Source organism: Vigna unguiculata, chromosome 6, assembly GCF_004118075.2.
Source record: "Vigna unguiculata cultivar IT97K-499-35 chromosome 6, ASM411807v1, whole genome shotgun sequence".
Lineage (NCBI taxonomy): Eukaryota > Viridiplantae > Streptophyta > Magnoliopsida > Fabales > Fabaceae > Vigna > Vigna unguiculata.
In genome coordinates this window covers 31,534,961-31,555,928 of record NC_040284.1, presented here as the reverse complement: position 1 = coordinate 31,555,928, position 20,968 = coordinate 31,534,961, and the positions used below count along the sequence as shown (strand labels likewise).

General features: G+C 29.6%; 2 protein-coding genes across 2 annotated transcripts; both read left to right on the top strand.

Moving 5' to 3' along the window:
- The first annotated feature begins 5,238 nt into the window (after nt 1-5,238).
- On the top strand, nt 5,239-8,480 carry LOC114187875 (eukaryotic translation initiation factor 3 subunit D). Its single transcript, XM_028076263.1, has 2 exons — nt 5,239-7,013; nt 8,132-8,480. Exon 1 carries the CDS (start codon nt 5,319-5,321, stop codon nt 7,008-7,010), a length of 1,692 nt encoding a protein of 563 aa, XP_027932064.1. The 5' UTR covers nt 5,239-5,318; the 3' UTR covers nt 7,011-7,013; nt 8,132-8,480.
- A 6,476-nt stretch (nt 8,481-14,956) lies between these two features.
- LOC114186998 (VQ motif-containing protein 4) lies at nt 14,957-15,956 on the top strand. The gene has a single exon (XM_028075095.1). The coding sequence runs from the start codon at nt 15,065-15,067 to the stop codon at nt 15,686-15,688; it is 624 nt and encodes a 207-aa protein (XP_027930896.1). The 5' UTR covers nt 14,957-15,064; the 3' UTR covers nt 15,689-15,956.
- Nucleotides 15,957-20,968: the final 5,012 nt, after the last annotated feature.

Sequence of the window (20,968 nt, the reverse complement as noted above, 5' to 3'; positions counted from 1 at the left end):
TTTTTATTTAAAAAACTAATTATTTTATAAATAGTTTACTTTTAACCATTAGCCTAAAAACTTTTTTTGTCTTCAACAATTGTTTTAAAAACTTCTCTTGGGTACATATTTTATTTTTCTAATTTTACATTTAACAACTATTGTTAAAATTCATTATATATTCTTTATTGAACGAAATTGAACCAAACCAAACCAAATTGAACTTAACTGAACCGAATCGAATAAGACCGAACCGAACCGCACTGAACCATACCAAACCGGACCAGACCGAATCAAACCGAACCACACTAAATCGAACCAAACCGCACTAAATCGAACCGAACCGGACTAGACTGATTTGAACCAGACCAGACCGAACCAAACTGCACTAAACTGAACCGAACTAAACCGTACTAAACCGAACCGCATTGAACCAAATCGGATGAACCGAACCGAACTAAACTAAATTGAATTGAACTAAATTGAACATAAATACTATTTACTTTTGCTGAATTTTAAAACCCCTTCAAAAAAAGAGGAGAAAATATAAGGAAAAATTTTACACTTTCATAATTAATTAATATATAGCAAAAAGAGAGTTGCTGTGTAATGTGCGTAAAAAATGTCACACCGAAAAGTTTTTTCAACACCAACACCACAATCGTGAGATCCCTCTTAGACGATTAAAACATAATGTTTTCCCCCAAATTAAATATAGCAATTGTATAAATAACAACATAAACAAACTGTATACTTTCAATAAAAAAAACATTCAAATGACAAGCTTAAACATGTTTGTATTCACTTTTCACGAAATAACTACTTTGTCAAAGTGGAGAACATAGACTTCCAATATTTGTAAAAGCCTAAATATTTAAGAAATATATTACAAGACGATGAAAAAAAATTAATTTTTTTCTTTCATATTTATTTTTTAATATAAATAGTTTAGTTTTTTTTGTTACTTTAATATAATACAGATAATCAAATTAAGTTTGTTAGACTAATTTTTTTATTCAATAATAATAATCTATAACTATATATAAAGGAGATCCCCTCTTTTGTGTCCACATTTCATAATTCCAACTTTACCCTTTATAATTTAATTATTTATTAAATTTTTAAAAATTAACGGTTAATTTTATAAGTTTTTATAAAACTATTTACTTATCTCCTTCTCTTTTTTTCTCCTACTATTCATCAACAATTATTTTTCTCATATTTTCTCCATACATTTCACTTTAATTTTTATAAATATACTTTTATTTTGTTCATTAACTTAATGACATTATAATATCATCTATAACTATATATAAAGGGGATTTCCTCTTTTGTGTCAACATTTCATAATTACAACTTTACCCTTTACAATTTAATTATTTATTAAATTTTTAAGAATTAACAGTTAATTTTACAAGTTTTTATAAAACTATTTACTTATCTTCTTTTTCTTTTTTCTCCTACTATTCATCAACAATTATTTTTCTCATATTTTCTCCATACATTTCACTTTAATTTTTATAAATATACTTTTATTTTGTCCATTAATTTAATAACATTACAATATCATCAATTATAAATATAATTCAAAAAATGCGTACACACATGTTTACGCTAGTAATATATAAAGACGATACTCTCTTTTGTGTCCATATTTCGTTATTCCAATTTTATCCTTGATTGTTATTTTAAAAACTAATTATTTTATAAATAGTTTACTTTTAACCATTAGCCTAAAAACTTCTTTTGTCTTCAACATTTGTTTTAAAAACTTCTTTTATGTACATATTTTATTTTTCTAATTTTACATTTAACAACTATTTTAAAAATTCATTATATATTCTTTATTGAACAAAATTGAACTGAACCAAATCAAATTGAATTGAACCGAACCGAATCAGACAGAACCGAACCTCACTGAACCAAATTGAATCGAACCATATCGAATTGGACCAGACCGAACTGAACCGAACCGCACTAAACCGAACCGAACCAAACCAGACCGAATCGAACCAGACTGGACCGAACTGAACCGCACTAAACCGAACTGAACCGAACCGAACCACAATGAACCAAACTTGACTGAAACTAAACGAACTGAACCAAATTGAACTGAACTGAATTGAACATAAATACTCTTTACGTTTACTTAATTTAAATCCCCTTAAAAAAAAAGAAAATTTAAGAAAAAATTTTACACTTTCATAATTAATTAATATAAAGCAAAGTGAGAGTTGTTTTGTAATGTGCGTAAAAAATGTCACACCCAAAAGTTTTTTCAGCACCAACACCACAATCATGAGGTCCCTCTTAAACAAATAAACAATTAAAACATAATGTTTTTCCCCAAATTAAATATATCAAGTGTATAAATAGAAACATAGACATACTGTATACTTTCAATATAAACAAAATTCAAAGAATAAGCTTAAAAATGTTTGTATTCACCTCTCGCAAAAATAACTATTTTGTGAAAGTGGAGAACATAGAGTTCTGAAATTGGTAAAAGCCTAAATATTTAAGAAAAATATTATAAGACGATGAATAAAAATATTATTTTTTCTTTTATATTTAATTTTTATTATAAATAATTTAGTTTTTTTTGTTACTTTATTATAATACAGATAATCATAGTTAAGTTTAGTTAAACTAGTTTTTTTCATTTATAACAATATATAAAGAGGATATCCTCTTTTGTGTCCATATTTCGTTATTCTAATTTTACCCTTAATTATTATTTTAAAAATTAATTATTTTATAAATAGTTTACTTTCAACGGTTAGCCTAAAAACCTCTTTTGTCTTCAACAATGTTTTAAAAACTTCTCATATGTACATATTTTACCTTTTTAATTTTACATTTAACAACTATTTTAAAAATTCATTATATATTCTTTATTGAATTGAACTGAACCGAACCGAATCGAATTGAACTGAACCGAACCAAATTGAACTGAACCGAACTTAACCGGACCGAATCAAACCGGACTGGATCGAACCGAACCGAACCACATTGAACCGAACTTAACCACACTAAACTGAACTAAACCGAACCAGACCAAACCGAACTGAATAAAATTGAACTTAACTTAACCGAACTGAACCGATTCGAACGAAACTGAAATACTCTTTGGTTTTGCTAAATTTTAAAACACCTTAAAAAAAGGAGAAGGAAATTTAAGGGAAAATTTCACACTTTCATAATTAATTAATATAGAGCAAAGAAGAGTCGCTTTTGTAACGTGCGTAAAATATGTCACACCCAAAAGTTTTTTGAACACCAACACCACAATCGTGAAGTCTCTCTTAAACAATTGAAACATAATGTTTTTCCTCAAATTAGATATAGCAAGTGTATAAACAAACATAAACAAATTGTATACTTTCAATAAAAAAACATTCAAAGGACAAGCTTATATTGGTTTGTATTCACCTTCCATACAAATAACTATTTCGTCAAAATGAAGAACATAGAGTTCCGAAATTGGTTAAAGTTTAAATATTTAAGAAAAATATTATAAGATGATGAAAAAAAAGTTGAAATGGGAGTAGTGAAACAACGAGTATAAAAAAATGGGAAAAATGCAAAAAGACAAATAAGAGAATGATAAAATGTTAGTTAGAGTTAAGGTTCAAACAAAAACATATCAGTTGGGTGGGGTGTGAGGTGTTAGAATTGGAGTGAATGTGGTAATGTGGGATGACGAGAGCAAAGCGGCATGACCTTATATAGTAGTGAGGGGGATGAGAAGCTCATGATCATTGTCTCAATGGTGATGATTTAATTAAAAAATGGGGTATGCGCAGTGTTTAAGATAAGAGACCTTTGAATAAAAATAAGAAAATAAAATACATTATTCAATTAATGAGCAATTAACCGATAAAAGTTCGATTTTTTAAAAATAAACGATAAAACAATATTATTTAATTTTTATTACTTTTTTACTTTAATATTTAATTTTTATTGTAAATAGTTTAATTTTTTTTCACTTTAATATTTAATTTTTATTGTAAATAGTTTAGTTTTTTTTTACTTTAATATTTTTTTTATTTCACATATTTCCATGGTTCAAATTGATGTTGATTTAAAAGTATGAAAAAAAATATTCAAACACATGCATCAATTTTATTTTATTAAATTATAATTTTTGTAAATTAAAGTATGATTTGTGCCGTATATATTTAAGTCTGTCAAGAAAATAATTTATATACATTGAAAAAAAAAATCTAAATGTTACATTATTTTAAGGAAATATTGTGTATATAGAGAAATGTAATTAGTTTTGACCGACTTTTGTGTTCCATCTAATAGATAAAGATGGTTCTCTCTTTTGTGTTCACTTTTTATTTTCTAATTTTATCCTTAATTATTATTTTAAAAATTAATTATTTTATAATTAGTTTATCTTTAACTGTAATCCATTATATTTTGACCGTTATTCGAAAAAACTTTTTTTAACAATTATTCTATTTAATAACTATTTTGAAATTTATTATATATATTTTAAAATTAAATATTATTAATCTTAACTTAAATTCAAATAAAAATTTAAAATTATGAACACACATGCAACAACACCTGTGGTGTTTTCACTAATTAAAAAAATAAAGACAATTCAATTACATATAATTTAATTGTACGTAATCCATTTTAAAGTATTTTTTTTTTAAGTTTGTATCTTTCGCCTTAAAACACCTTGTCCACTTAGGTGATGGTTATGGAAGAGGGAAATTACAAAAATATTCATATCAACATATATTATTCATCAATAAAACTTGATATAGATAATAAATAAATACTTAAAATGGATGCTCACAAATATGATCGATAACTAATAATTTTTATAATTAAGTCAAATACAGATATTATATTACCTGTAATATTCATTAACAATAAAAAATTAAGATATTGTGTGTATATTGAAAAGTTAATTTCAAAAAATTTATTTATTTCATACATTTAAGAGATCATGTTCTGCAAATTTCATATTCCATTCAAAATATATTATTATAAAAACTTGTGGAAAACATGTTTAGGAAAATTTCCAAAATACATAGTTCAAAAGTCATTTTAATGGAAAACAAAATTGTTATTCCAAAGATTTGAGGAGGTGGGAGAGGAAACTGGGGGATCCAGGAAGCAAAAGCCGAAAATCCAAGGGTGATTAGTTTCTAGCCCAGCCCCCACACATACTATAAGTAAATAAAACAATTGGTAAGGGTAAACACGTAACACAAACATTGTATAAAATCTGCTTTCGGAACTAGGGTTCCTCACTAGTCTTCTGCTCTCAGAGCACACCAATCTGTTCCTCAGATTCAACACTTTGCATTGAGCCAATGGGAAAAGCCTTTGACGTGGGAGCGGTTCCGTTCAACTCCGACGGGTGGGGACCACCGGAAACAGCGGCCGCCGGCGGTTCCAGCAACCTTCCTCTCAATGTCCCCTTTGCTCCCTTCTCCCGCTCGGACAAATTGGGCCGCATCGCCGACTGGACCCGCAATTTTAACAACCCGACCCGCTCCAAGAACCCCGCCGATTCCGTCTTCGACTTCACCAACGATGACTCCTTCCCGGCCTCCGCTGATGACGACGCCTCGTTCCGTCTCGTCGACGGCAAGCCTCCACCGCGCCCCAAATTCGGCCCTAAGTGGCGTTTCCAGCAGCAGCGTCAGCTTCCGCAGCGCCGTGACGAGGAGGTCGAAGCCCGAAAACGCGAACAGGAGAAGGAACGCGCTCGTCGCGATAGGCTATACCACATGAACCGCTCAAACCCTAATGCGCCGCGCCGTGAAGCCGCTGTTTTCAAATCCTCTGTGGATATCCAACCGGAATGGAACATGCACGACCAGATCCCCTTCTCCACGTTCTCTAAACTCTCCTTCACCGTTCCCGAGCCTGAAGACCTTCTCCTCTGCGGTGCTCTCGAATACTACGATCGTTCCTACGATCGCATCACACCCAAAAACGAACGCCGCCTTGAACGTTTCAAGAATCGGAACTTCTTCAAGGTCACCACTACTGACGACCCTGTTATTCGCAGACTCGCGAACGAGGACAAAGCCACTGTTTTTGCCACCGACACTATTCTCTCCACTCTCATGTGTGCCCCAAGGTCTGTTTATTCTTGGGATATTGTCGTTCAGCGTGTTGGGAACAAGCTTTTCTTTGACAAGCGCGATGGGTCGCAGCTTGATTTGCTTTCCGTTCACGAGACTTCTCAGGAGCCCCTGCCTGAGGCTAAGGATGATATTAACTCTGCTCATTCGTTGAGCGTTGAGGCTGCCTATATTAACCAGAATTTCTCGCAGCAGGTTCTGATCAGGGATGGGAACAAGGTTACTTTTGATGAGGCTAATCCTTTTGCTAATGAGGGTGAGGAGGTTGCTTCTGTCGCTTATAGGTATAGGAGGTGGAAGCTTGATGATGATATGTATCTTGTTGCGAGGTGTGAGGTGCACAGTGTGGTTGATGTGAATAAGCAGCGGTCGTTCCTTACTTTGAATGCTTTGAATGAGTTTGATCCTAAGTATTCGGGTGTGGATTGGAGGCAGAAGTTGGAGACTCAGAGGGGTGCCGTGTTGGCCACTGAGCTTAAAAACAATGCAAATAAGTTGGCTAAGTGGACTGCTCAGGCTCTTTTGGCTAGCGCGGATATGATGAAGTTGGGGTATGTGTCTAGGATTCATCCCCGTGATCATTTTAATCATGTGATTTTGGCTGTGGTAGGGTACAAGCCCAGGGACTTTGCAGCACAGATCAATTTGAATACTGCTAATATGTGGGGTATTGTGAAGTCTATAGTTGATTTGTGCATGAAATTGAACGAGGGAAAATATGTTCTTGTGAAGGACCCATCCAAGCCTCAAGTTAGGATTTATGAGGTTCCGGCCGATGCGTTTGAAAATGACTATGTGGAGGAGCCACTTCCGGAGGATGAACAAGTTCAGCCTCCTGCGGAGGGTACTGAGGGGGCAGAAGCTGCTACCACAAATGATGTTGAAGATAAGCCGATAGACGTTCAAGCTTGAGAGGTAATTGAATTTACTTCATACCCTATTTTTGGGAGTGGGCGGGGGATAAGAAGTTGCGTACTCTGTTCTCCGACTCTTCCATCATGTTCAGATTTGTGTTTTCTTGGTTAATTTCTTTTTACGAAGATATATGGGTTTTTTTGTAGTTGTTTTGATGTAATAGTTGTATGTTCCTTTATAATATTTGGAGTTGTGCATGTTGGTTTCAGTTCGTATCTTTTTATAATAGAGTTTTCTAGTCATTGCTATTCTTCCATATCATTATTTATTTGCACTATCAAGTTCGTAGATTATTGATGGTCGAAGTGTCTATTACCTGATTGGCTTGTGATGCTCCTGTTCCAAATAGTAATGTTCAAAGATATTATAGTCACACTCCTAGTATTAGTATCGGACAGCTGCGTTTAAGTGGGTTGAGTATCGGAAATACCTTTCTCATGTAAACAAGAAAATTTCATGAATTCCTAGTGATTAAAATTTTAAATCTTCCTTAGGTTCGGATCATTTGGGATTCTAGTGGTAGGATCTTTCTATGCACCTTTACTCGTTCGATTTAATCTCTTGAGGTGAGGATAACGGGTTCGGCAATCTGCTATACATTTATCACGTTGTCAAGACTGTCCCTTAAAACATCAGGCTGGCATTAGTAGTCAGTCATGTCTGTTACCTAGCTGCTTATGTTCCTAATTGAATATAAACTTAAAATGTGAAGATTTCTTGCAAATATTTTCATAAGCCTTGGTTTTGTCTTGCTGATATTTACTTTCTCATGATTTGCACCTCAGCCGTCCAAGTTCAATTAATTATTACTGAACGTCTCTGTGGCCATCTTAGTTAATGTTTGGATCACAGTCGTCAAATTTAAGTTTCAATCGTTTTCATTTTATAAGCCGAGTTTGCAAAACCATATTTGGTGTATAGACGGAAGTCGAAGTATCATATGTTACATTCTTATTTCGTTGTCATTTTTTATTAGGCTTTAGTAAATTAAATGGTTATATATTGATAATGAAATCTTGCAGTTTAAAATCGTTGGATGTTGCAGAACTCTTAATTTCAATCTTGTATTCTGTTAACATTATTTACTCATGGATGAGTGATTTTTGGGGTCGGTGCAGGTCAGATGTGTATCGGAGTTGATGGCCGTTCATTTGGGGGATCGCGCTCAGAATAGTTTTCTTTACACTTCCTTTGACGGCCAAAATTTTGCAATTAACTTCCTTTGAACCAAAACTTAGAATCTAAACTTTGAGGTTTTTTTATGCTACAACTGTTTTATTAATTAGACCTTAGCATTTCAAGTGGAATCACCAAATTCCAATCTTACAAAATTGTGATACACTCAATTGGGCTCTAAATTATTGTGGTTTACAAGTTTCCATGTTGGCAAGTTTAATGTGTTATCGTGCGGTCTATCTACTGTAAACGACCAAATTAGTATGAAAAAACATGCTTTTAATCTTGTAATTTGTTTGATACAATTATACGATCTTTTATGCCATATGAGACTCGAATAGGGAAATAAATTACAGAAATCTGCTTTATAAATTGCACAATAAACGGTGAAATACTTGTAAGCCAATCAAGAATTTGAGGAATAGATGTTTTTTGTCAATTCCCTCATGTTAGGTGGAATGTATAAATATAATTTCTAGCTTGTAAGAAAGATTCATTGCTTTTCAGTTTAGAAGGTTTTACTTTGTGTGCAAAGTGCAGTGTTCGAAAAAGAAAGTGTACTGAAAATAATCAAACTCGATATATTTGGAGTTACATTGAATTACTGCCAAACTACAACATCTTCTTGATAAATAGATTTTAATTGTAATATATACGCCTTTTTATCCAGTTCTTGAGAAGATATCGTAGGCATGCTGAATCGTTTTTAACTTATTTATTTAAACTATTTAAGCAAAATTTTCCTTACCAAATTTTATTTTTCTAAACATAAATATATCTCTTTACAGCAAGTAAGTATTCTTATTTATTCTCACATCCATTTTTTTATTAGGACCAAATATTGTATGTTTTTGTAAAATATTAAGGAAACAACACAATTTTATAGGAAACTTGAGACCTAAATAACGAAATTAAGGAGCAATGAATGAATTTGAGTAAAGTTTGTATTTTAAAAAAAAAAAATTAGAGGTCAAAATGGATGGATTTGAGTGAATTTTTTAAAGTTTATAATAGATTTAATAATCGAAATAAAATAAAAACAATTAATAAATTAAAATAAAAAATTATTTTTTGTCCTTACAGTTATATATGAGTTAAAGTGCATTTTAACTCCAGTGATAAGAGTTTAGTTCGAAAAAGTAAAAGTTAAAAAACTGCTTTCATTTATTTTTTTGTTTACTCATATTTAAGTCATTACACTTACCTGATATCGTTTAACTAGAGTCTTGTGAATTAATGATATTCTCGCGTTTTTTTTATTGCCAATAACTCTAATATTGGCCCAATTAGGTGCTCTTGGGCTTCCTCACAGGTGCAAACAATTAATAATCTCTAAATATTAATGTCTTTAATTTTCTTATAATAGTTTCAATATAATTAGGTTAATCGAAATTGAACATGAGATAATATGCTTTATACTAAAACCTTTTTATTATCAAATTAAATTTATGCAGAACTTTCTAACTTATGTAAATTTTATTTCCAATTTAGGTTACTACCATAAAATTGAAATAGAAATAGAAGTAGATTGAGAAGAATGTGTAAAAAGTAACTCAAATAACAAATTGGTATGTTAAAAAAAGCAAAGTTGAAGTACTTAAGAAAACTTATCGGGAAAACACACATGTGAATGGAATTTTACCTTTTTCCCTTGACTCAAGTGTGTATGTTATAATTATAGATTTCGTATCAATTCCCTTTGTTTTTATGGAAAAAGTAATATTATTATATGAAAAAGTGAACCTTGGAATAACGAATGCTAAGTTGTTAAAAAAAGTTTGGTCCATATCGAAACTCTAGGATCTTTTTGAACGGAGCTCTTCTATAAACTCTTTTACAATTCAGAAAGAGAAATAAAATTAGTTTTTTATAGTTAAAATTAAATTTAACTTACGTATTAATTAATGTATTTGAAAAATAATTATAGAAATTACTTTCTTACAAAATTAATGATATAAAAATTATTTAAATTTTAAAAAAAAGATAATTTTATTTCTAAAACAATTCTGAACAAGTGTTCCAAATCAGTACAAAATACAGATCTGGTAATGGTTAGATAAATGTATCATAAAGCTCAACGACAACAAAAATGATTGTCATACTGTTAAATATGGGATGCATTTGAATTACGAAAAAAAAAACTATTTTTTAATAAATTTGTCAATAATAACATATATATTTAAATAATATTTATATATCTTTACTTCGAATTGTTTTGAAATATTAAATGTTTTTTTATAGTTTCTTATTTTTGTGGGGTGGGTATTTAGCATTCATTATTAGAAATATAGGTATTTTATATAAAAATATCTTTCCTCACTTTATGATTTTATATATTCTTTAGTTAAGTGATTCAATTTATATTTACATATTGTAGAGTTTCACAGCTTGTTATGGGTTGTCCTAGAAAAAAAAAACTGAATTAATTAAGGAAAATCTGTATTTATAAACTACACTTATATTAATAAAAAGAATATACTATCATGCAACTCTCTTTAACCAATGAGGTGAAAATGTGATATTATTATTATTATTATAAAGATGAAATGATATTTATTGTAGAAAATAATTTGGTCATAATTTTGTTACAAAAAAAGTTTTGGTGAAGTTAATTCTAGAAGTATTTTATGTTTTCTTTTGATCCTAATTACCTAGGAGTTGTTATAGATATTTAAATTAAAATGCATAGGTAAAAGGGTTATGGTGTTTGTTATTGTGAGAAAAGAAAGATGGGAGTGTTGAGATGAATAGGATGTGGCAAAGAGTACAAGGATGAATGAAGTGTGAGTCATTATGAAGATGATTTTTATTGGTTACTATTAGTCAATGCCAAATATTAAACTCCTTTTGACCCTTTTTTACTTTATGTGTCACTGCATTGGCCCCATCTTCAATCCTTTATCCTTTACCTCCTCAAATGCAACTCACACTATAAACGCGTGTCTTTACTTTCTCTACATTTTCTAACTTCTTATCAATGAATTTAGACACATTTATGTTTAGTCATATTCATAAAAGAAAAAAAGAATATTGTAGGATATTGTTAGGTTGAGTTTTATTAAAACTGTTATTGGCTAAAATGTTTTCCCTTGAATATATATATATATATATATTTATTTATTTGAGATGCTTCATTTCCATTTAATGGTGTATTTTGAAGAAGAGCCGTACATATATCTGGTTTCTGAACTATTTGGAAGATTCTAAGGACAATATATGTATATATTTTTATTTGATTGTGCTTTATATTTTAAGGTAGATGCATATATGAGTAGTTCTTTATGCTAATATATGATGTTCCATAATCACTTGATAAATGTGTTTGAAATATACTATTTTATTATAAAAAAAATAAAACATGACTGAAAACAAATTATTTTACCTAGGCATTAATATGTCATTTTAATTTCTTATAACAAATTTAACTCAACAATTTTACCTACGCAAATTTAAAATTTATTTATAATAATATATATAAAAGATTTCCTCTTTTGTGTATTCATATTTTAAAATTTTAAATTTATCCTTTAAAATATAATTATTTATTAAACTTTTAAAAATTGACTATTATTTTTATAAATTTTTTATAAAATTGTCTATCTTTATTTTTTTTATTTATCAACCGTTATTCTCTCATCTTTTCTGATAATTTTATTTTATTTTTAATAAATATAATTTTATTTTATATATTAACTTAATAATATTACAATATTATCAGTTATTAATATAATATTACATATATTTAAAAAATGTATTCACACCTAAACCAGTAACGAAGGAGCCTATGTTTATGCTTTTATGTATTTAAAGTAGATTGATATGATGATTTTGAAAATCCTTTTCAGTTGTTTAAGAATTATATTTTTAATCAAATAAGCTTTAATCAAACTTAGACTCGACTTGCTATTTAAAAAAACTCACCTAATATAAGTGAGTTCACAGGTCTTTGTTGAATAGTCTGTTTACCCTAGCACGAAACGGTAACGTATAGCTAAAATTATATACAATTAATGATACTAAGAGTCAACACAACATTTCAAATATTTGTGAATCGAAATCAAAGATAAAATTTATTAGAAGTAAAATCAAACCTTTTCTGGACCAAAATTATATTTAAGTTTAAAATTTCAAAATACTGTTCAAATTAAGTTTTAATTAATTTACAATGTGATTTTAATGTATGAATAATTATTTCTTATTGTTTGAAGATAAAATAATATGAAGTCCAAAACAATATGTTTTAATTTAAGAATAATATTTTCTTTGCACTCATAATAGAATAGGCCGTTAACTTGGAAATTGGTGAAATAATTTAATGTTCAGCCTATTATAACTTCAAAACTGGTCTCCAATTTAAGTGGTCCCAAAATAAAAAATAAAAATAAAAATAAAAAACAGTAAAAAGAACATACATCCAAAGTCACTCAAGAATATTTTTTTTATTAAAATATTTTCAAATGTTATTTTCACTTTTTAAAAATATAAAAATCAAACATTTCTGACTTTATTTTCAAAAACCTTAATACTTTCAATGAATACTATTATGTATTACTTAACCTTAATCTAAAATATTATGATATATTTGAGTTTTATATGCATTTTAAATGATAAAAACGTATTAAATATATTCTTTTTAGTTTTAGTATTATCAGGTTATAACATCATATCAGTTATACGAATAAATCCTAAAAGGATGATTTCACCAGTTCAATTATTGGTTCGGTTTTCAAAGCATAACTATTTTATTTTATAATATCTTTATTCATTTCATTAGTCATGTTTTAAGAAACAATTTAGTTCAATAAATTATACGAAAATACGTATGGAGTTTGTTGAAATTATATACATTTGTCTGCCTTTTTTCTGCTACTAAGTAAACTTTTACAGTGTATTATACTAACATTCCTTATATATTATACTAATTCACTCATTGTTGAAAAAGATATTTTTAACTTTGTATTTCTATAAGGAAAAGTTGTACCATATCACGAAATTCTTAAAGTAATTTATCAAGTGTATTTTTAGTTATCTCTTGGAAAGATAAAAAAAAGTGTATTATTTATTTTTTAATTTCCATTTTCATGTTGGATTTTATAGTCACTAATGAGAAAAGAAACAATGTTAATTAAAAGCAATTCAAATAAAAGTATATTATTTCAAATATAATAATATAAAAATATGAAACTGATATTTTGAGATTCAAGAAACGTTTCTTTTAGGCACTAGCCAACAGTCATTGTTGTTGAAAAGAAAAGAAAAGAAAAATTGTCAATTCCTCGTTCTAAAATTTGTTATTTTGGGAAAATATTATTAAGATTTTGACTGGAAAAATTGGATTTTCTTGAATTCCAAAACCACAATTCTATTAACTAATTAGTCGTATCATAAAAAGAAAAAAAATTATTATAAATTTCTTTCCAGTAGCAAATCTAACTTGACTGTAATATTATATTTACTTTTCCTTGTTTCTCCGAATCAATCATTAAAATACAATTTGTAGCATAAGAAAATTTTTATATATTTTAAGTCTTTGGCCAGTTTGAAAATTTTGCATTATCTTCAGAAAAAATAATTCTCAACAATGAAAAATGTAACTCATTTAAAATTTATAAATTAAGTTAAAAAAATATATTAACATTTAAAATTTATTACAACCCGAAGAAACATTGGGCGGAGAGGATTCACGTCAGGGTTTGGTATGAAAAAGATAAGAAAAAAAAATTATATTTAATTTATTTGGTATCTTTTATTTATTTGATTCCATTAAAGGATAAAAATACTTATTCTATGATATCCGAGAAGAATACGAAGAAAAATGAGCGAGGACATATTTTTTTTCCTCCATTTATTTCCTTTCTTTTCACTGTCCTCTTTATACCAAACAATGAATGGTGTATTTTAACAATAAATATATAAAAATAAAAAGACAACTAATGATGCATGCTTCATAAATATTTTATTTACCAAAAACAGAGACACAGAGCGACAACAAGACTTGTTTAAATTTTATTAAATTGAATTAAAATACAAAGGCAGTTAATGCTCACAAGTTTTGTTTTAAAATTAAGTAAATTTAATTTGAACTTATCAAATATAGTTGATATATGCATAAAAAATAGTTTCCGTTACCCTTCCTCATTAAATTATGCAATAATCAGACAAATTAACGCTGACAAATTGTTTTAACGTAGATATATCATTAAACATAATTTAATATAAATGTGTAAATTGCCATAAAAGTCTTTCTACTATTTAATGTTCTTTTGTAGTCAAACGTAATAAAATACATTCATGTTTAATGAATTTCGATCAATTCAACATTATCATTTTAAAAAATACTTTTAAACTGAAGTTTGAACACCAGCTTCAATAAAACTATATGATTGAAGGAAAGAAGTTTAGGAAATAAATTTTTTGTTGAGTGCAGTTAAAAAAAAACAGTAAATGAATTTAATAATATTCTTAATGAATATGAAATAAAATACGTTTGTTTGGTGAATTGAAATTTAGAAGAAAAGGAAATTAGAAATAGGACATGATAATTTGCAATTGAATACACACATGCATTAATTATTGTGAAGGAAAAGAAAGAGTTTCCAATCTTGCATGTCACATATTTGTATTAAGTAGAGTACAAAGTGCAGACAATGTATTATGAGTAATCACTGTCAGTGCAGTGTAGCACACAAGAAGTAGATAGCGCGTAGGGACCGGAGTTCAAGAATCTAAGGTCTCTACGACACATTTCATTTTTTTTCTTAAACGAAATAAAACAAACTTAAAAAAAGTCTCGTCTAGTCTTCACTTTTGTCTACTCACTCATCTCTTTCTTTTTCGTCTTCCTTATTTTTTTTTTCTTCTCTCTCGTTGCAGCCATGGATTCCAATCATTCCATATCCCCGAGACAGCAAGAGAATCAGAAACCATGGCAGGGGCTGCAATCTCCGAAACCCGTGGCTAGATCCGAACCCGGGAGCCCGTACCCGACAACGTTCGTCCAAGCCGACACGTCGTCGTTCAAGCAAGTAGTCCAAATGCTGACAGGGTCCTCGGAGACAGCGAAACAAGCGTCCTCGAAACCCGCGGCGAACCCGACCCACAGCATCCCGCCCATGAAATCCGTTCCGAACAAGAAGCAACAGTTCAAGCTGTACGAGCGGAGGACGAACTCCCTGAAGAACAACCTCAACATCAACCCCCTCACCTCGTTTTTCTCGCCTCGCAAACCCGACATGCTCTCCCCCAGCATCCTCGACTTCCCCGCACTCGTCCTGAGCCCCGTAACGCCCCTCATACCCGACCCGTTCGACCGATCCAACGCGCCTCCTTCCCTGGACTCCGAAGCCGAAGATAAAGCCATCAAAGAGAAGGGTTTCTTCTTGCACCCCTCTCCCGCTTCTACCCCCAGAGACGCCGAACCCCGCTTGCTCCCTCTCTTCCCCACCACCTCTCCCAGAGCCTCAGCTCCTTCTCCTTCTTCTTCCACCGCCGCTTCTTGAATCGCTTCTCTTTGTTATTGCCCCGTTTCGGATTTTATGTAAGATTCTTATATAATTTCTGTTTTATTATTGCCATTCATGCCGGTTAGAGAGATCCGTTCAGAATTTGTAATGCTTATCGAGAGAAGGGAATAATCCTGCTTTAATTGTATGTATAAATTATGCCGTTTTCCCAATCTCCACTGTTTCTCCTTCGTTTGCAACAAGGTTGATTTATTTCCTCCAGGAAAAAAAAAGAAAGAAAAAGAGTTGAATTCAAGAATGTGAATTTTGGTTGACTTTAACGCGGTTATACTTTTATCCGTTGTAGTAATGAGCTACGGTTCTGGGATTTAATTCGTCTACTATCTAGCTTCTTCTCTTTTCCTTTTGCTGCATTTTTTGGCCAGAGTCAAATCCTTTAATTATTGTTGCCACAGTTAAACTTGAATGCTGGTTAAAGGTGAGTAAAACCGCAATTAATGAAATTAATTTTAAATTATTGATTTGAATTGAAATGCGGGTGAAGTTAATTTTAGCTACATTTAAAAGTGTTTGGATATGTGTGTATTTTATTAATTTTAGAGAGACCCACTTGCCTCTAACTTGATTGATTCGAGGTGGGACACTGTGGGTGAAGGAGAGATGCATTTATAATTAGAGGTGATATTCATAATTAGCAAAATTAATAATGCAGTGTGTAGTGAGTAGGGGGGTGTTGATGGAGATGGTAGGGAAGAAAGTAGAATGAGAAAAGGAGAGGTGTAGGTTTGAAAATGTAATTGCAAAGGCAGCTTTGGGATAGCTGTCAAAGAAAGCGTGGGAGAATGGGGAAGGAATCTTGACCCGTGTGATGTGTTTCTGAATGAGGGAAAGATCCCAATAGTTGTGAAGATAGCTTCTGTCGTAACCATCCATCTAGTGGTTTTCGCATACTGTGTGCTTCTGTGCCCCGAAACATCACATGCCATGACGTGGGTTTCAACTCTCAATAGAAAAAAAAAAAAATAGATAAAAGATCCATGGTGTGGGAAGTGTTTTGAATTAGAAACGAAGCGAAGTACGGTGTGATGCGGCTTAGTAGTACTTAGACTGAGAAAACTGCGATGGTTATTGTATATTAATAAGAAGTCAAAGTTGGTTGAAGATAATTAGATGGAGTGAGCGGAGAAGTAGAGTTTGAGGCATTAATAATTTGTTTGGTGCGTGCAGTGTTGAAAGAAAGGGTTGGGACCCATTGGTTTGAACGTAGAAGCAATGATGCGAAGAGAGTGGGGGTTGAATATTTGAAATAAGGTTTTTGACCAGAATTGAAGTGAATGGGGACATGGGAAAGTGGGGGTTGTGATGATGAGAGGGAAGAAGAGAAGAGAAGAGAAGAAAAGAGAAGAGAAGAAGGTGTTTGAATGAAGCCATGGTTGGTGCTGCATTTATTCACACTTTGAAACTTCACATGTGCAGTGGCACCAAGCTCATCTTTCATTTCTACTTCCCTCTCGCAATCAATATAAAACAACTCACATGTGGCATGTTTTGATTTGACGTATTATTCATCGTCATCCTTCAAAAATCCATCCATCACAAAACTTCAACCATAATATCTTTGACTATATCTCACTTCCTCCCCTCTTTAATAATCAATTTAATTTAAAATGAGTATATTTAATGATTTTCTTAATATATTTATGGTAATAACAATGTTCACAATACATACACGTAGTATTTATAAGAAAAATATAAAATTCTTTTCTATAGCGAATTCATTATTTAAGTAATACATGTTCATTGTCTTAACGTTACGCTTAAACATTCAAAATACGTTTGGATCATAAGATGTGTTATTCTATGAGCAAGTGGAATTTTAAATTTATCAACAATCGTAGTATGTGATTTACACGTATGGTAGTAATTATTTTCCAGAGCATGTGTCATTGTAAAAAGGTTTGAAAAAGTATGCATAATACTTAAATCATAATTAAAAATTTCTATGATGTTGAAAAGCCTTCTTGGAATCCATGATAAATATGATTAGATTATTGTGTTGGTGATTAATTATAATATCTTATTGGGTGTTGGATCAAAGTTTATATGGGTATCTATATCGGGCCCTTCAGGAGTCATGCTGTCCAGGTCTTATTAAGCAAAGGGATATTGGTTATCATCTCGATAGTAGTGCACTTTATTGAATTCATTTAATCAAAATTCCCAATTTGCAACACATAACTTACTTTTTTGTCTAACTTAGGGTCAAAAAAACAAGTCTTTTACTTATCATATCACTCATCTCTCAGCCCACATATATTTAATTCCTACAAATTATAGGATAAGTAAAATCAAATCTGTTTATAAGTGATGTTATTTTGATTAAGAAGAATGAAAGTAAATTTAAGGGGAAAAATTGCAGTGGAGATAATTTATGTGTTTAAAAACATTGTTTTTTTTATAATAATATTGTATTAAATATTTATTTTATTATAAAAATAGAAACACAACTACAAATAAATAATTAACTATTATGTCTTCTTCAACTCCAAATTTTACCTGAAAAGAAAGACAACGTTATTTGATTTTTGAATCCTATATTTATTCTTGGCTTAATTACTCGAATCATACCAAGCTTGGTTCCAAAATTTCAAAATGATATCCACTTTTAAGTTTGACTCAATTTAGTACCCTCCGTTAAGTTTTCGCAAACGCCGTTAAGTACCTTAGCACGAGTCAGTCTTTGTTTTTTTTTTCTTAATTTTTTAATTTTTTTTTGATTTTCTTTTTTAAATTGTCACATGTCAAATCCTTAATATGACACGTGACATTGTCAGTGATGCGTGACAAGATATCGCCACGTGGCAAGGTATCTGCCAAGTGTCACTGTCTTGATTTCAACTTAGTCCCCATTATGTCTATTTGTTTCAATTTAATACCCATATATGTTTATTTGTTTCAATTTAGTATCCGCTTTATTTGTTTCAATTTTGTCAGAATTTGAATGTGTATCAAAATTTTAATATATTGTACATCTCAAATTTTTAAACCTTTTTTACTCTAAGACCTTTTAATTTTGACTCGTGACACATTATGAAGCGGAAGACAATCTAAATTTTATTTTAATCAAAGTTAAGGCCAATTTAACATAATTGACCACATTGACTCTATCGGATAAATGGAAAATGATACTTAAACCACTTTTTTGACTCACTCTTAACCCACCACTCCAATCACCCTTAGATCATCACATCACTTGAAAGAATCAAAATAGATTATCTAATGGTGATTGAAGGAGTGGGTTAAAAGTGAGTCAAAAAAGGTGGGTTAAACTCACTTGCGGATCTTAGCCAAAATTTCTGGAGGAGCCAAAATAATATACTCAATTTATATATTTAAGATTTTTGTCTCTAATTCAGGAAAAATTAATACATAATTTAATATAGCTATAATTATAACAGAAAATACATTTATCTAAATAATATTGTCATTTGTTTTTTCATATTCTTGAACTTATCAAATAATTGAATCATAACTATATTTTTTAGCTATATTTTTCTCAATGTAGATAACAATATTATCTGCAAAATATTGATTTTCCATTTTACTAATATGCACATATCGATTCAAGAATATTGACAAGCTTTTGTTCTCATCTTCACTTCTTTTTTATCAATTTTAAAAAATAAATTTATTCTTTAGTTTTTTTTATCAATATACCTATCTATAAAACAAGTTTAAGACTAAAAAAATAATTTATTATAATTTAATCAAAAATTGAGAGACATAAATACTAAAAATAACTATGATAATCAAGTTAAACTTAAAAATCCTCTATAAAAAACCACATAATACATTATTTGCTTTTCTCTTTCCATAAAAAATAAATATACAATAGGGTAATGAGATAAAAAAAAACAGGGCTAAATATTAAACAAGTATTGCACTACCAAGTGAGACAAGAGAAAATTTTTTTCCTTTAAGAATAAGAGAAATATGAAAAAGATGAGGACAAAAATAATGAGTTTTTGTTTAACTTTTTTTTTTCAATAACAAAAGAAATCACGTAAGGGTAAAAAATAAGTACAACATGTGAAAAAACACAAAAAACAATGTGAAAGAAAAATTATCTTAACAATTTGTTCTTTATTATATTTAATTTTATATTGTGCTATTTATTAAAAATAAATGATGTACTTTATTAAAAAATAAAAAAATACCTAATTTGTTTTTTATTAATTTTTGGTATATTACTATCTAATTTAAAATGATACATATAATTTAAAAACTTTAAAAATATATAATTTACAATTTTTTAAATACATAAAACTTAAAAAAAAAGTTAAAAAAGTTGGGGTCGTGGCCCCGTCCGCTCCTACGTGGCTCCGCCACTTGTTAAACTATCTTTATCCTTAATAGATATTGAAACCTAATTAAATAAAAAAAATATTGAAGCTCAAAAAGGAAAATATTTGAATTACATTATTTGTTTTCTATGCATTCCGATGTTTGCTACCAAAAAAAAAATTATCTGAGTCATTGTAAACTTTTTTATGAGTGGAATGTACAAGTATAAAGCTTCCTTCCCCCCTCTCTCTCTCTCTATATATATATATATATATATATATATATATATATATATATATATATATATATATATATATATATATAATGGTACATATATAATGTTCAAAATATAAAAAAATGACATAATTTTTCATCATTTAAGTATATAAAATAAACATTAGATATAATTACTAATTTGTTCATTAATTAAGTCTCAGTATTAGTTTAATAGAGTGTGTCTATTAAATTGTATTTAACTTAGTTTGAAAGGTAAGTACGTATAAGTCCAATAAAAAGTGAATGAATAATTTAGTTTTTAGATATTTTTTATTTTATCTCAATTGAGTTTTTATATTTTTATGTATTTTTTAGATGGGAGACCAATTAATCCATTTTCTATCAGCATCGTCTTATATGAATTATTGAAATGAACCCAAAGACTACAATTGGGTTCGTATGTCCATTTTCGATGATACAATTGACAAAAATGGAAATTATGGATCTGTGATATTGTATTTGAAGGAGAATAGAGAATTTGGACTCAAAATGTCATCACCTTGTAACATTTTAATGCTAATTTCATGTAAGAGATCACATTATTTCTATTTAAACAATTTGAAAAATTGATTAAGTTAAAAAAATATAGGGACAAAAATAAATCATAAGCTTAAATATATGTATTAAATTACTAATTAAATCTATTTTACTATAGAAATATATGGTCAAGTCATAAATTGTGTTATTGTTAATTTA

Excerpts from the sequence above, each read along its gene's own strand:
- LOC114186998 (XM_028075095.1), top strand. The coding sequence starts at position 15,065 with ATGGATTCCAATCATTCCATATCCCCGAGACAGCAAGAGAATCAGAAA.
- LOC114187875 (XM_028076263.1), top strand. The coding sequence starts at position 5,319 with ATGGGAAAAGCCTTTGACGTGGGAGCGGTTCCGTTCAACTCCGACGGG.